The 13761-nt window shown below is 45.1% G+C and overlaps 1 protein-coding gene and 1 non-coding gene across 2 annotated transcripts; one reads left to right on the forward strand and one right to left on the reverse strand.

The window, feature by feature from the left end:
* Positions 1-9003: 9003 nt before the first annotated feature.
* On the forward strand, positions 9004-9140 carry LOC128563002 (small nucleolar RNA SNORA2/SNORA34 family). Its single transcript, XR_008373679.1, has one exon. It is a non-coding gene; the product is annotated as a small nucleolar RNA SNORA2/SNORA34 family (small nucleolar RNA).
* A 1458-nt stretch (positions 9141-10598) lies between these two features.
* Positions 10599-10877, reverse strand: LOC128561964 (barrier-to-autointegration factor-like). The gene has a single exon (XM_053556611.1). It carries the CDS (start codon positions 10875-10877, stop codon positions 10599-10601), a length of 279 nt encoding a protein of 92 aa, XP_053412586.1.
* Between the last annotated feature and the right edge of the window lie 2884 nt (positions 10878-13761).

The raw sequence follows: 13761 nt of genomic DNA on the forward strand, positions 1-13761 counted from the left end.
AGCCTCATTCTGGCACTTTGGGAGGGCAAAGCAGGAGGGTTGCTTGAGCTCAGGAGTTCCAGATCAGCCTGGGCAATACGGTGAGACCCCACTTATAAAAAATTTTTATTTAAATTAGACAAAAATGTTGGCTCATGTCTGTGGGCTGAGCTACTTGGGAGGCTGAGGCAGAAGGATCACTTGAATCCAGAAGGTGGAGGTCACACCTATGATCACACCACTGTAATCCAGCCTGGGTGAGAGAATGAGACACTGTCTCTGAAATTAAAAAAGAAAGTAAAAGGACACCCTCCCCTCAAAATGAATTTGTCCTTATAGATGAAATGCTCTTATCTCCTGCCTCCACTTTGAGAATGATTGATGAGGAGTGAACAAATGAGAAGCCCGAATAATATGCCCAGTTAGGATTCACTAGAAACAGACCACCTGAAAATATCAAAGGTGGAAAGAAAGCTAGAAATTGAGTCAGTACTTTTAAAAAATAGCAAGGATATGGCTTGGCGTCTGTGGCTCAAGTGGCTAAGCCTCCAGCCACACACACTGGAGCTGGCAGATTCAAATCCAGCCCTGGCCTGCCAAACAATAATGATGGCTGCAACCAAAAGGGAGTTGTGGCGGGCGCCTGTAGTCCCAGCTACTTGGGAGGCGGAGGCAAAAGAATCGCTTGAGCCCAGGAGTTGGAGGTTGCTGTGAGCTGTGATGCCACAGCACTCTACCCAGGGCGACAGCTTGAGGCTCTGTCTCAAAAAAAAAATAATAATAATAAATAAATTAATTAATTAATAAAAAATAGCAAGGATAAACAAAAGAACACTTGATCTGGCAAGAGGTTTATATGACAGACTGATTAATCTAGGTGGGACTGGCAGTTTAAGAGGGAGTGGTTATTGTAATAGATGTGCTCCTTTACATTGCAGTTTTTCTTTTTAATAGATGAGGTCACACTCAGTCTGTAGTGTAATGCCTATTATCAGACACAATCATAGTACCCTGTAGCTTCAGCCTCTCAGGTAGTTGGGACCACGGCAGTCTCCTACTTCAGATCTCCCTCCTCAGGGCGAACCAAATGAACCCTCTCCCTAGGAGGGTTCCTAGCTATCCCGAGATTGGGAAGGTAAAGACACGGCAAGCAAGGAAACATTTACTTGACGGATGGTGGAATGCAAGTTCTTTAAAATATGCCTAATATCAAGAGGAAAGCCTCAACTGTAAGACTTTTTTCACAAGCACTCCATCTCCTTCCACTCCCCTCAGGAGCCTGGGCTAGAGCCACCCTCGCCTCCAACCGTGGTTCTCCAACCTCAGGGCCCCGTTTGTGCCTTTGTTCCGGGCCAGAACGAAAGTCCGCGCTGGTGGCGGAGGTGAGGGTGACGGGGGCGGGAGCTGTAGCACAGGAGAGGGCTCTGGGTGACCGGCTCCTATTTCTTTACCGCTGACGAGTAAAGGAGGAGGGAAGGAGCCCCTGCAGCGCATGTGGCCACTGCGGGGCGCGCGCGAGGCACTTGGACCCGGTTCCAACCCCGCCTCGCCGCGCGCCTGCTCACGTGACAGCCGGCCAGGCGTGAGTCAGCGCCCCCTCCCCCTGCCGCGAGCCTCGACATTACGTAACCAGTACCCAGCGGCGGGAGGAGAGGCCAGGCGGGGCGGGGCGGGGCCTGAGAATCCAAGCTCATAAATTTTCCACTTCTGGGCGTGGCCGTCTCTTTCCTGTTAGTGGGACGGTGGGCAATGGAGTAAGGCTTTCTGGGTTATAAATTCTTTCTTTTTTCAAAGACTGGATCTAGGAGTGTCGCTCTGTCGCAGTGGCGCTGATCACAGGTCGCTGTATCCATCCGAGAAGTCCTGGTCTCAAGGAATCTTCCCGCCTTAGCGCCCCACCAGCGCGCTACACGCCCTGTTAAGGTTTAAATCTTCACAATGCCATTTATCAGTTCTGCAATCTTGGACAAAGTGTTTAAATTCCCTAAGCCTTTATTTATTTATTTATTCATTCATTTATTTATTTTTAGAAACAGAGTCCCACTTTATCGCTCTAGGTAGAGCTGTGGCATCATAGTTCACAGCAACCTCCAACTCCTGGGCTTAGGCGATTCTCTCCCCTCACCCTCCCGAGTAGCTGGGACTACAGGCGCCCGCCACAACGCCTGGCTATTTTTTGTTTCAGTTTGGCTGGGGCCGGGCTCGAACCTGCCACCCTCGGTATATGGGGCCGGCGCCCTACCCACTGAGCAACAGGCGCCCCTCCTAACCTCAATTTATTAATTTGTAAAAGTTGGAATATCTTTGTTAGTACTTACAGGATATGTGGAGTCTCATCAGAGATGCATTTAAAGTGAACTCAAAAGTGCTCAGATTAAATAGGTCCTGAAGGAGCTCGCCCCCATTCTGTGAGAATATGAGATGGGGGTCAACTATTTTCTTGGTTCCACTAATGGGTTTCTCAGTGTGTCTCTTGTGAGGCTGATTGCTATTCCTAGAGTTTTTTTTTTTTTTGTAGAGACAGAGTCTCACTGTACCACCCTCGGGTAGAGTGCCGTGGCGTCACACGGCTCACAGCAACCTCTAACTCTTGGGCTTACGTGATTCTCTTGCCTCAGCCTCCTGAGTAGCTGGGACTACAGGCGCCCGCCACAACGCCCGGCTATTTTTTTTTGTTGTTGTTGTTGTTGCAGTTCGCCGGGGCTGGGTTCGAACCCGCCACCCTCGGCACATGGGGCCGGCGCCCCACTCACTAAGCCACAGGCGCCGCCCGCGTTTTGTTTTTTATATTGGATTCTTAGTATTTAAGGTACTTTCTTCTGATATTCATATGTCCCATATGAAAGGCAGTCAAACCTCTTAATTTGGCACCCAACCAAAGAAACAAATTTCTTTTCAAGCTGCAAGAAAAAATAACTTACTGATACATTTGTCTTCAACGGGCACAAGAATACGTCCAGCCTCACAAAAACCGCATGTACAATCAAGGTTAAAGAAATTTGGCGGTGCCTGTGGCTCAACGGAGTAGGGACTGGCCCCCTATGCCAGAGGTGGCAGGTTCATACCCAACCCCAGCCAAAAACTGCAAAAAAAAAAAAAAATTGAAGAAATTTGTAAAATCAGTCATCAAGTTCTCCTATAACTGCTACAGTGACAGCAAAGTATGTGATTAATCTCTTTTCCTTTTTTATTTTTTTTTGAGACAGTCTCACTTAGTTGCCTTGGGTATAGTGCCGTTGGCACCATAGCTCACAGCAACCTCAAGACTTCCGGGCTCAAAAGAGTTTGAGGTTGCTGTGACACCAGGGCACTCAACCAGTGCGTCCAAGTGAGATTTTTGACTCAGAAAAAAAGACTCCTGGGCTCAAGCAATCCTGTTGCTTCAGCCTCCCAAGTAGGTGGGACTAGAGGCACCTGCCACTGCACCCACCTAGTTTTTATATTTTTATTTATTTATTTATTGAGACAGAGGCTCATTATGTCACCCTCGGTAGAGCTCACAGCAACCTCAAACTCTTGGACTTAAGCAATTGTCTTGCCTTAGCCTCCCACATAGCTGGGACTACAGGTGCCCACCACAACGTCTGGCTATTCTTTTTTTATTTTGGTTATAGTTGTCATAAAAAAAAGAGAGAGAGAGAGAGAGCGTTATCAAGGTCTTCATCTTAAATGTATAAAACTGTAATGTTGGAAATGGAAGAACAGAACAGTCTTGGAGAGGCTACGCTAACTGTTCTCCAGAATCCCAGCCTTCTGACAAATAAAGTTTGGTGTCCCTATCCCTGTCTTTGCATATTGGCTGATGGTGACTGCCATAGCTGGCTGATAGGTGGCCGGACCCTCTTTGGTAACAGAAAGGCTACTCAACTTATAACTAGAAGACAAGAACCAGCAATACGTGCCTAACAATGCTTAAAGGGGAAAAAAAAAAAAAAAACCTCTTTATTTCGAGTGACAGTTCAAAATTCCTGCCAGAGAAGACAGCTTTTATTTTATTTTTTTTTTTGAGACAGAGTCTCTATTTTGTCGTTCTCGGTAGAGTGCTGTAGCATAAGAGCTCACAGCAACCTCAGACTCTTGGGCTCAAGCTATTCTCTAGCCTCAGCCTCCCAAGTAGCTGGGACTACAGGCTCCTGCCACAACACCAGTCTATTTTTTGGTTGTAGTTGTCATTGTTGTTTGGCAAGCCTGGGCTGGATTCAAACCCATCACCTCCTGTGTATGTGGCTGGTGCCCTAGCCGCTGAGCTACAAGCACGGAGCCGGATTTTAAGGGTTTCTATTGAAAATAAATGAAACTCATTGTTCAAGTGGCTTACCAAATGGATTGTGGTGACACCGAGGAAGAAATCAAAGAAGTTCTCAAGAAACACTAATAAAAAGCTTGAAGAACTGATAAAGCAATCTTTAGTAAAAAAAGATGAACAGGAAAAGAAATCCAGTTCAAGTCTTCAAAAAATTTATTGAAATGTTCCGTGCTGCAAAATACCTGAATGATTTAAATTCTGAATAAAATCTATGGCGAGAGATCTGAAAATTACATAGGGTTAAATCTATACATTGTAATTCCTTAAAACCCAGCATTCTGCACCAAAGTTTACAACAATTAAAAATGCAGGCCTAAGTCCAACAGACTTGTGAAGGGGAAGTAAGGAGGGTGTGAGGGGTAAAACTATCAGGTACAATGAACAGTATTCTGGTGAAGGGCACTAAAAGCCCTCTGACCTAAGCATTATATAAGGCAGGCGTCCTCAGACTTTTTAAACAGGGGGTCAATTCACTGTCCCTCAAACGGTTGGAGGGCCAGACTATAGTTAAAAAAAAACAAACTATGAACAAATTCCTATGCACACTGCACGTATCTTATTTTGAAGTAAAAAACAAAACAGGAACAAATATAATTCATACCGCTTCATGTGGCCCACGGGCTGCAGTTTGAGGATGCCTGATACAAGGTATCCATGTAGCGAAAATATTTATACCCCCTAATACTATTATGACTTTTTTTTTTTTTTTTTGCAGTTTTTGGCTGGGGCCGGATTTGAACCCACCACCTCCAGTACATGGAGCTGGCGCCCTACTCCTTTGAGCCACAGGTGCCGCCCTTTTTTTTTTTTTTTTTCACTTTGTTGCCCTCAGTAGAGTGCCATGGTATCACAGGTCACAGCAACCTCCAGCTCTTGGACTTAAGCCGATTCTCTTGCCTCAGCCTCCTGAGTAGCTGGGACTACAGGTGCCCGCCACAACGCCTGGCTATTTTTTCTTGCAATTTGACCAGGGCCAGGTTTGAACCTGCCACCCTCGGTATATGGGGCTGGTGCCCTACTCACTGAACCACAGGTGCCCCCCATTATGAAATATTTTTAGATGAAAAGAAAAAAAGACTTGTGAACAAAAGTCAGGTAAGGAATTTAGAGGAAAGAGACTTTATTACAGTGAACAGTTTGCAAAGTGGCCACATTCCCTGATGGATGTGCAGTTTTTTTGTTTTTTTTTGTTTTTTTTTTAATTTTTTTATTAAATCATAACTGTATACAATGATATGATTATGGGGCATCATACACTCACTTCATAAACCATTTGACACTTTTTTATCACAGTAGTTAACATAGCCTTTCCGGCGTTATCTCAGTTACTGTGCCAAAACATTTATATTCTACATTTACCAAGTTTCGCAAATACCCCTGTAATATGCACCACAGGTGTGATCCCACCGATTCCCCTCCCTCTACCCACCCCCCCCCTTTCCCACTTCCCCCTGTTGTTAAGTTGTAGCTGGGTTATAGCTTTCATGTGAGAGTCCCAAATTAGTTTCATAGTAGGGCTGTGTACATTGGGTATTTTTTCTTCCATTCTTGGGATACCTTACTAAGAAGAATATGTTCCAGCTCCATCCATGTAAACATGAAAGAGGTAAAGTCTCCATCTTTCTTTAAGGCTGCATAGTATTCCATGGTATACATATACCACAATTTATTAATCCATTCGTGGATCGATGGGCACTTCGGCTTTTTCCATGACTTAGCAATTATGAATTGGGCTGCAATAAACATTCTGGTACAAATATCTTTGTTATGTTGTGATTTTTGGTCTTCTGGGTATATGCCCAGCAGAGGAATTACAGGATTGAATGGCAGATCTATTTTTAGATCTCTGAGTGTTCTCCATATATCTTTCCAAAAGGAATGTATTAATTTGCATTCCCACCAGCAGTGCAGAAGTGTTCCCTTTTCTCCGCATCCACGCCAACATCTCTGGTCTTGAGATTTTGTGATATAGGCTAGTCTCATTGGAGTTAGATGATATCTCAAAGTAGTTTTGATTTGCATTTCTCTGATGATTAAAGATGATGAGCATTTTTTCATATGTCTGAAGGCCGTGCGCCTGTCTTCTTCAGAGAAGTTTCTCTTCAAATCCCTTGCCCAGCCTGCGATGGGATCCCTTGTTTTTTTCTTGCTGATGCGTTTGAGTTCTCTGTGGATTCTGGTTATTAAACCTTTGTCAGAGTTATACCCTGCAAATATCTTCTCCCATTCTGAGGGCTGTCTGCTTGCTCTGCTTACTGTGTTCTTAGCTATGCAGAAGCTTTTTAGTTTGATCAAGTCCCAGTAGTGTATTTTTGAAGCTGCTTCAATTGCCCGGGGGGTTCTCCTCATGAAATACTCACCCAGACCAATTTCTTCAAGGGTTTTCCCTGCATTCTCCTCTAGTATTTTTATAGTTTCATGTCTTAAGTTTAAATCTTTAATCCAATGAGAGTCTATCTTAGTTAATGGTGAAAGGTGTGGGTCCAATTTCAGTCTTCTGCAGGTTGCCAGCCAGTTCACCCAGCACCATTTGTTAAATAGGGAATCTTTTCCCCACTGAATGTTTTTAATTGGCTTGTCAAAAATCAAATAGCGGTAAGTAGCTGGATTCATCTCTTGGTTCTCTATTCTATTCCAGATATCTACTTCTCTGTTTTTGTGCCAATACCATGCTGTTTTGATCACTATCGATTTGTAGTAAAGTCTGAGGTCTGGTAGTGTGATTCCTCCTGTTTTGTTTTTATTTCTGAGTAATGTCTTGGCTATTCGAGGTTTTTTCTGATTCCATATAAAACGAAGTAATGTTTTTTCAAGATCTTTAAAATATGACAGTGGAGCTTTAATAGGGAGTGCATTGAAATTATATATTGCTTTGGGTAGTATGGACATTTTGTTTTTGTTTTTTAAGAACATAAAATAAAGCTCTCCTTTGTTTATCCTCTGCAGACCTCCTGGACTTTGTTAATAGACTTGTACATGGATACAATAATGTACATGGTAGCTTTCCTTATAAAAACTGGAAACAAATATCCATCAACAATAGAACAGATATATTGTGGCATATTCAGATGATAGGAATACTATACAACAATGAAAATTAGGGACTATCTCATGCAACAACATGGATAATTTACAGACATAATGTTGGAAAGACTAAGCCAGACACAAAATAATACACACTGTATGGTTGTTTGTTTTTCTTTTTCTTTTTCTTTCTTTTTTAAGGATGAGGTCAGCCTATGTTGCCCAGGCTGGAGTGCAGTGGCTATTGACAAGCTTGTTCATTAGTACACTATAACCTCACACTCCTGGGCTCCAGCCATCCTCCTGCCTCAGCCTTCTCAGTAGCTGGGACTATAGGCATGTACTACTGCACCAGCTTTATGGGTTCACTTGTATGAAATTAAAGCCAATCTATAGGGGTCACACAGGAGTTACCCCTGACAGTGTACTGCCAGGAAAAGAGCAAGAAAGAGCCTTTTGGGATGTTGGATTCTTTATCTTGCTCTTTTATTTTTTAGAGATGGGTCTCACTGTATTGCCAGGGCTGGTTATAATAAACTCCAGGCCTCCACAGGGCACAGTGGCTCACGCCTGTAATCCTAGCACTTTGGGAGGCTGAGGCACGTGGATTGCCTGAGCTCTGGAATTGAAAGACCAGCCTGGGGCGGCGCCTGGGGCTCAGTGAGTAGGGTGCCGGCCCCATATACTGAGAGTGGTGGGTTCAAACCCAGCCTCAGCCAAATTGCAACAAAAAAATAGCCGGGTGTTGTGGCAGGTGCCTGTAGTCCCAGCTACTTGGGAGGCTGAGGCAAGAGAATTGCCTAAACCCAGGAGTTGGAGGTTGCTGTGAGCTGTGATGCCATAGCACTCTATCGAGGGTGATAAAATGAAACTCTGTCTCTAAAAAAAAAAAAGAAAGAAAGAAAGACCAGCCTGAACAAGAGCAAGACCCCATCTCTAAAAATAGCCAGGCATGGTGGCAGGTGCCTGAAATCCCAGCTGCTTGGGAGGCTGAGGCAAGAGAATTGCTTGAGCCCAAGAGTTTGAGGTTGCTATCTGTGAGCTATGATGCCATGGCACTCTACCGAGGGTGAAAGTGGGACTCTATCTCAAAAAAAAAAAATCCAGGCCTCCAGTGATCCTCCTACTTCAGCCTTCTGAGCATATCTTGATCTTTTGGGTGGTTGTTACCCAAGTATATACATATGTAAAAGTTCATTCAGCAATTTAAGATTAGTGTATTTTATATATGTTATATCTCAATGAAGAAAAAAAAGGCCAGGCTTGGTTGTGTGCACCTGGGGTCTCAGCTACTTGGGAGGCTGAGGTAGGAGGATCCAATACCACAGGACTGCAGATCACAAACCAGCCAATCAGCAGACCCTAATTGACAAACCCTCTGCCCACCAAACTGTCTTTAAAAACCTTGTCCTGGCTTGGCACCTGTAGCTCAAGCGGCTAGGGCACCAGCCACATACACCGGAGCTGGGGAGTTCGAATTCAGCCTGGGCCGCCAAACAATGACAACTATAACCAAAAAATAGCTGGGCATTGTGGTAGGCTCCTGTAGTCCCAGCTACTTGGGAGGCTGAGGCAAGAGGATTGCTTAAGCCCAAGAGTTTGAGGTTGCTGTGAGCTGTGGTACCACAGCACTCTACCCAGGGCGACAGCTTGAGACTCTGTCTCAAAAAAATACAAAATAAAAACCCTGTCCTTCAGCCCTGAATCAAGGCCAGCAGTTTGTTAAAGCTGTTGGTTTTAAGCGAGAGCCTAAAGAATTGTCTTTCTATGATCTGTTGGCCATTTCAGAACTTTGGAAATGTAATGATCAATTCATTAGAAACAGTAAGAGTCACTGGTGATCGATGGGGATAGTATTTATTGTAGTCTTAATACTGGGTTTACAAAATATCCATAAAATATTATTTATCTCGCAGGGCATCCTGCCTCACGCCTGTAACCCTAGCACTCTGGGGGCCAAGGAGGGTGGATTGCCTGAGCTCACAGGTTTGAGACTAGCCTGAGCAAGAGCGAGACCCCATCTCCAAAAATAGCTGGGCATTGTGGTGTGCACCTGTAGTCCGGCTACTTGGGAGGCTGAGGCAAGAGGATCACTTGAGCCAAGAGTTTGAGGTTGTAGTGAGTTATGACGCTAGGACACTCTAACAAAGGTGACAAAGTGAGTCTCCCTTGTATATTCGGTTTTTTTTTCTTTACTTTTTTCGATCAACATAATCTAAAAAGTGTGTGCGGAAGTTTAAATATAGATTCAAGTGTGCCGTGAGGTAAAAAGGATTGAAAAACACCGCTTTAGATATTGGCTTTCTCTTGGACAGTAGGCAGATGAACCTAGCTGGGTAGCAACATTAGCACACAAAGAGTGACAGTGGGAGTTCTGCCTCCCACTCCCCACAGGTGCTCTCCCACCAAGGTTGCCAATGACGTCTGTCCTAAAAAAAATCTTGTAAGTAATCAAAACTGAATTTTCTGCCATGCTGTATTTTTCTTGACCCTCTTCTTGCTCTAAATACTCCGGTCATCTCATTGAGCCTCATAGTTCATTTTCTTTTTTCTTTTCCTTTTTATCTTTTTTTTTTTTTTTTTTTTTCTAGAGATAGGGTCTCACTATGTTGCCCAGGCTGGAGTGCAGAGGGTATTCACAGGTGTAGTCCCACTGCTGATCATCAGCACAGGACTTTTTGCTCCGTTTCTAACCTGGGCTGCTTTACAACTCTTTGGGCAACCTGGTGGTTCCCTACTCCAGAGAGTCACCATACTGATGCCAAGCTTAGGGCAGACACCTGATCAGCACAGCACATTACAACCCAGAACTTCTGGACTCAAGCAGTCCTCCACATCAGCTTCCCAAGTAGTTAGGACTACAGGTGCCCTGCCATTGTGCTTGTCTGGTGATTCTTTTTTTTTTAATGAAGGCCACTGACTTTATTGATTTAAAAACTTTACAAGGACAGTGACTGTTCTGCCCCAAATGGAGCCAAATGGAATCAAAAAGACAGGAGGTTAAAGGTGGGAGTGAGGGAAAGGGACAAGGAATCCACTCAGGAAAGCTGGTAACTGCTACCATGGAACTGGCAGGGGAAGGAAAAGGGAGACGCATGCAAGAGCAAGAATTCCAAAAAAGTTGAAATGGTGAGGGTTGAAAAGTCCCCCAAGGCCCTGGAGTACATGGGAAGTGACTACAATGATAACAATCTTTTCCTTTGTAGAGGACAAGGAAGAAGTCCCCATTGAGCTGCAAATTCTGGAGACGGAACGCTGGGGTTAGGGATTGAGGGATTCCCGGAGAGCATCACAAGAAGGCGTCACACCACACCCAGAGGCATCCCAAGTAACCTCGGGACTGCTTAGCATTAGCGCCACATGTATCCTTCAGCCATTCCTGGAAGAGGTCTTCATCTTTCTTTAGCACCAGGAACTGGCCAAGGACCACATGTGCCTTGTCAAAGCCCCTTTCCTCCAGCTCCTTGCCCAGGACTTCACCAATCCCAGCTAAGCTCCCCACTGGCTTTTCCTCCATGGGCTCTGTCACGAAGTCTCGAAGTCTCAGTGCTTTTGGGAGGGCTGTCATCTTGATCAGATTTAATCAGCACCTCTAGCTCCCATCAATACCTCAAACCACTAGAACTGTCTCTGACCACCTGTCTGGTGATTCTCGTAGTTCAACTTCTAACTGCCTCACATGCTGCCCCAGATGTGCTATTTGCTAGTGTGTTCTAGATGATTCCATGTGATTATTGCTCAAACAACTCAAACACATGTCCTAAACTGAACTGATCATCTCCCTCTTTCACCTTCTTGACACTGCCCACAATTGCTCATGTTTCCATCTTCTCCATCTTGGTTGGTAACATCACCTTCCAACCAAGTTTTTCAGGCTAAGAACCTCCTTTTATTTCCTTTCCCTGAATGCAGTGTCTAATCAGGACTACAGTTTGCAAAATTTTTAAATTTTGATACATATGTTTATGATTTTTTATTTTAAAATATTAATTTAGGGGTACAAGTGTTTTTGTTACCTGGATATCTTTTTTTTTTTTTGTAGAGACAGAGTCTCACTTTATTGCCCTCGGTAGAGTGCCGTGGCATCACACAGCTCACAGCAACCTCCAACTCCTGGGCTTACGTGATTCTCCTGCCTCAGCCTCCCGAGTAGCTGGGACTACAGGCACCCGCCACAACGCCCAGCTATTTTTTGGTTGCAGTTCAGCCCGGGTCGGGTTTGAACCCGCCACCCTCGGTATATGGGGCTGGCGCCTTACCGACTGAGCCACAGGCGCCGCCCTGGATATCTTATATAATGCTTAAGTCAGAGATTTTGGTGTGTCCACCACAATCTTTCATTGTACCCAACAGGTAAGTCTTTATTCCACACCCACCTTCCTGCCCTCCCCCTTCTTGGTTTCTCTTGTCCTTTATATCACTTGGTGCCCATGTGTACCCATCTATTAGCTCCCACTTATTAGTGAGAATGTATGGTATTTGATTTTCCATTCTTGAGATACTTCACTCAGGATAATGGTCTCCAGTTCCACAAATTTGCAATTTTCATCAGTGTTTCTTGAATTCTCTTTTCTTGGGGGAGACAGAGTCTCAAGCTGTTGCCCTTGGTAGAGTGCCATGGCGCCACAGCTCACAGCAACCTCAAACTCGTGGGCTTAAGAGACTCTCTTGCTTCAGCCTCCCAAGTAGCTGGGACTACAGACACCCACCACAACGCCCGGCTATTTTTTTGCTGCAGTTGTCATTGTTACTTAGCTGGCCCTGGCTGTGTTCCAACTTGCCAGCCTCAGTGTATGTGGCCGGTGCCATAACCACTGTGCTATGGGCGCCAAGCCACTTGAATTCTTTTCATGCTATTTCTACTACCCTATTTGACACTTGTTTTGTGCTCAGCACAAAACATTAACAAAACAGAGCTTCCAGTATTGTTACCCTAGAAGCCTCCAAGCCTCCTCTACATTGCTGTGAGGGTGGCCTTTCAAAAATACACATCTGATCATGCTTCCCTCATGCTTCTCTCCTACAGTGTGCCGAGGCATATAAGACTTCAAGACCTGGCACCTCCTTCCTTGGTTGCATCTCTCATGCTTCCCTCTTTGCCCTTTCTTCATTTCTTTCTCTCTTTTTTTTTTTTTTTTGAGACAGAGTCTCACTTTGTCATGCTAGATAGAGTGCTTTGGCATCATAGCTCACAGCAACCTCAAACTCTTGGGCTCAAGTGATTCTCTTGCCTCAGCCTCCCAAGTAGCTGGGACTATAGGCACCCGCCAAAACTCCCAGCTATTTTTAGAGACGGGGGTCTCACTATTGCTCAGGCTGGTTTTGAACCCATGAGCTCAGGCAATCCACCCGCCTTGGCCTCCCAGAGTGCTAGGATTACAACCTTCTTGCCCTTTTTTTTTTTTTTTTTTTTTGAGACAGAGTCTCATTTTATCGCCCTCGGTAGAGTGCTGTGTTGTCACAGCTCACAGCAACCTCCAACTCCTGGGCTTAGGCAATTCTCTTGCCTCAGCCTCCCGAGTAGCTGGGACTACCGGCGCCCACCCCAACGCCTGGTTATTTTCTTTTTTTTTTTTTGCCTGGTTATTTTCTTGTTGCAGTTTGGCTGGGGCCAGGTTTGGTTAGGTTTGAACCCGCCACCCTTGGTATATGGTATAAAAAGAGAGTCTTATCCTTTTATTTCTTTTCTTTTTTCTTTTTTTTTGAGACAGAGTCTCACACTGTTGCCCCGGGTAGAGTGCCATGGAGTCACAGCTCACAGCAAGCTCAAACTCTTGGGCTCAAGCGATTCTCTTGCCTCAGCCACTCAAGTAGCTGGAACTACAGGCACCCGCCACAGGGCCGGGCTATTTTTAAGGCTGAGGTCTTGGTCTGGCTCAGGCTGGTCTCCAACTTGTGAGCGCAGCAATCCACCAGCCTTGGCCTCCCAGAGTGCTGGGATTACAGGTGTGAGCCGCCGTGCCGGGCCCATTTCACCACTGTTTTATATTGTCCCCATACAGTCAGCACTCTGTAAATGTTAAGTAAATAATAACAGCTATGCTTAGTGCACACTGTGTACCAAGCTCTGTGCTGTGTGCTTTATCTGGATTATTTTAACACCACAACAACCTCTGAGGTAAGTACCATTATTGTTCCCAAACACAGTTTAGAACCTCAGACTGACTCACAACCAGGTGCAGAAGGGACAAGCCAGGAACAGTGACCTAGAATCACAGGCGAATGGAAATCGATGTCAGCACAATGGAAGCCCCTCCTTGACTCCGTGCTCCCTCATCTTCTTGAGCTGGAGTGAGTTGGTTGTTCAGGCAGCTGAAAGGTTTGGTGGGTGGAGAACACATCCCAGTGACCCGAAGGTGATGAGGCCATCCAAGGGTCAATTCTGAAGTGACAGGGTATGGGGTGCCGACTCCCTGGCTGCCAGGGAAGGGTTAACGGCCCCACAGAGGCCT

The sequence above is a fragment of the Nycticebus coucang genome, chromosome 12 (genome assembly GCF_027406575.1).
Source record: "Nycticebus coucang isolate mNycCou1 chromosome 12, mNycCou1.pri, whole genome shotgun sequence".
Classification (NCBI taxonomy): Eukaryota; Metazoa; Chordata; class Mammalia; order Primates; family Lorisidae; genus Nycticebus; species Nycticebus coucang.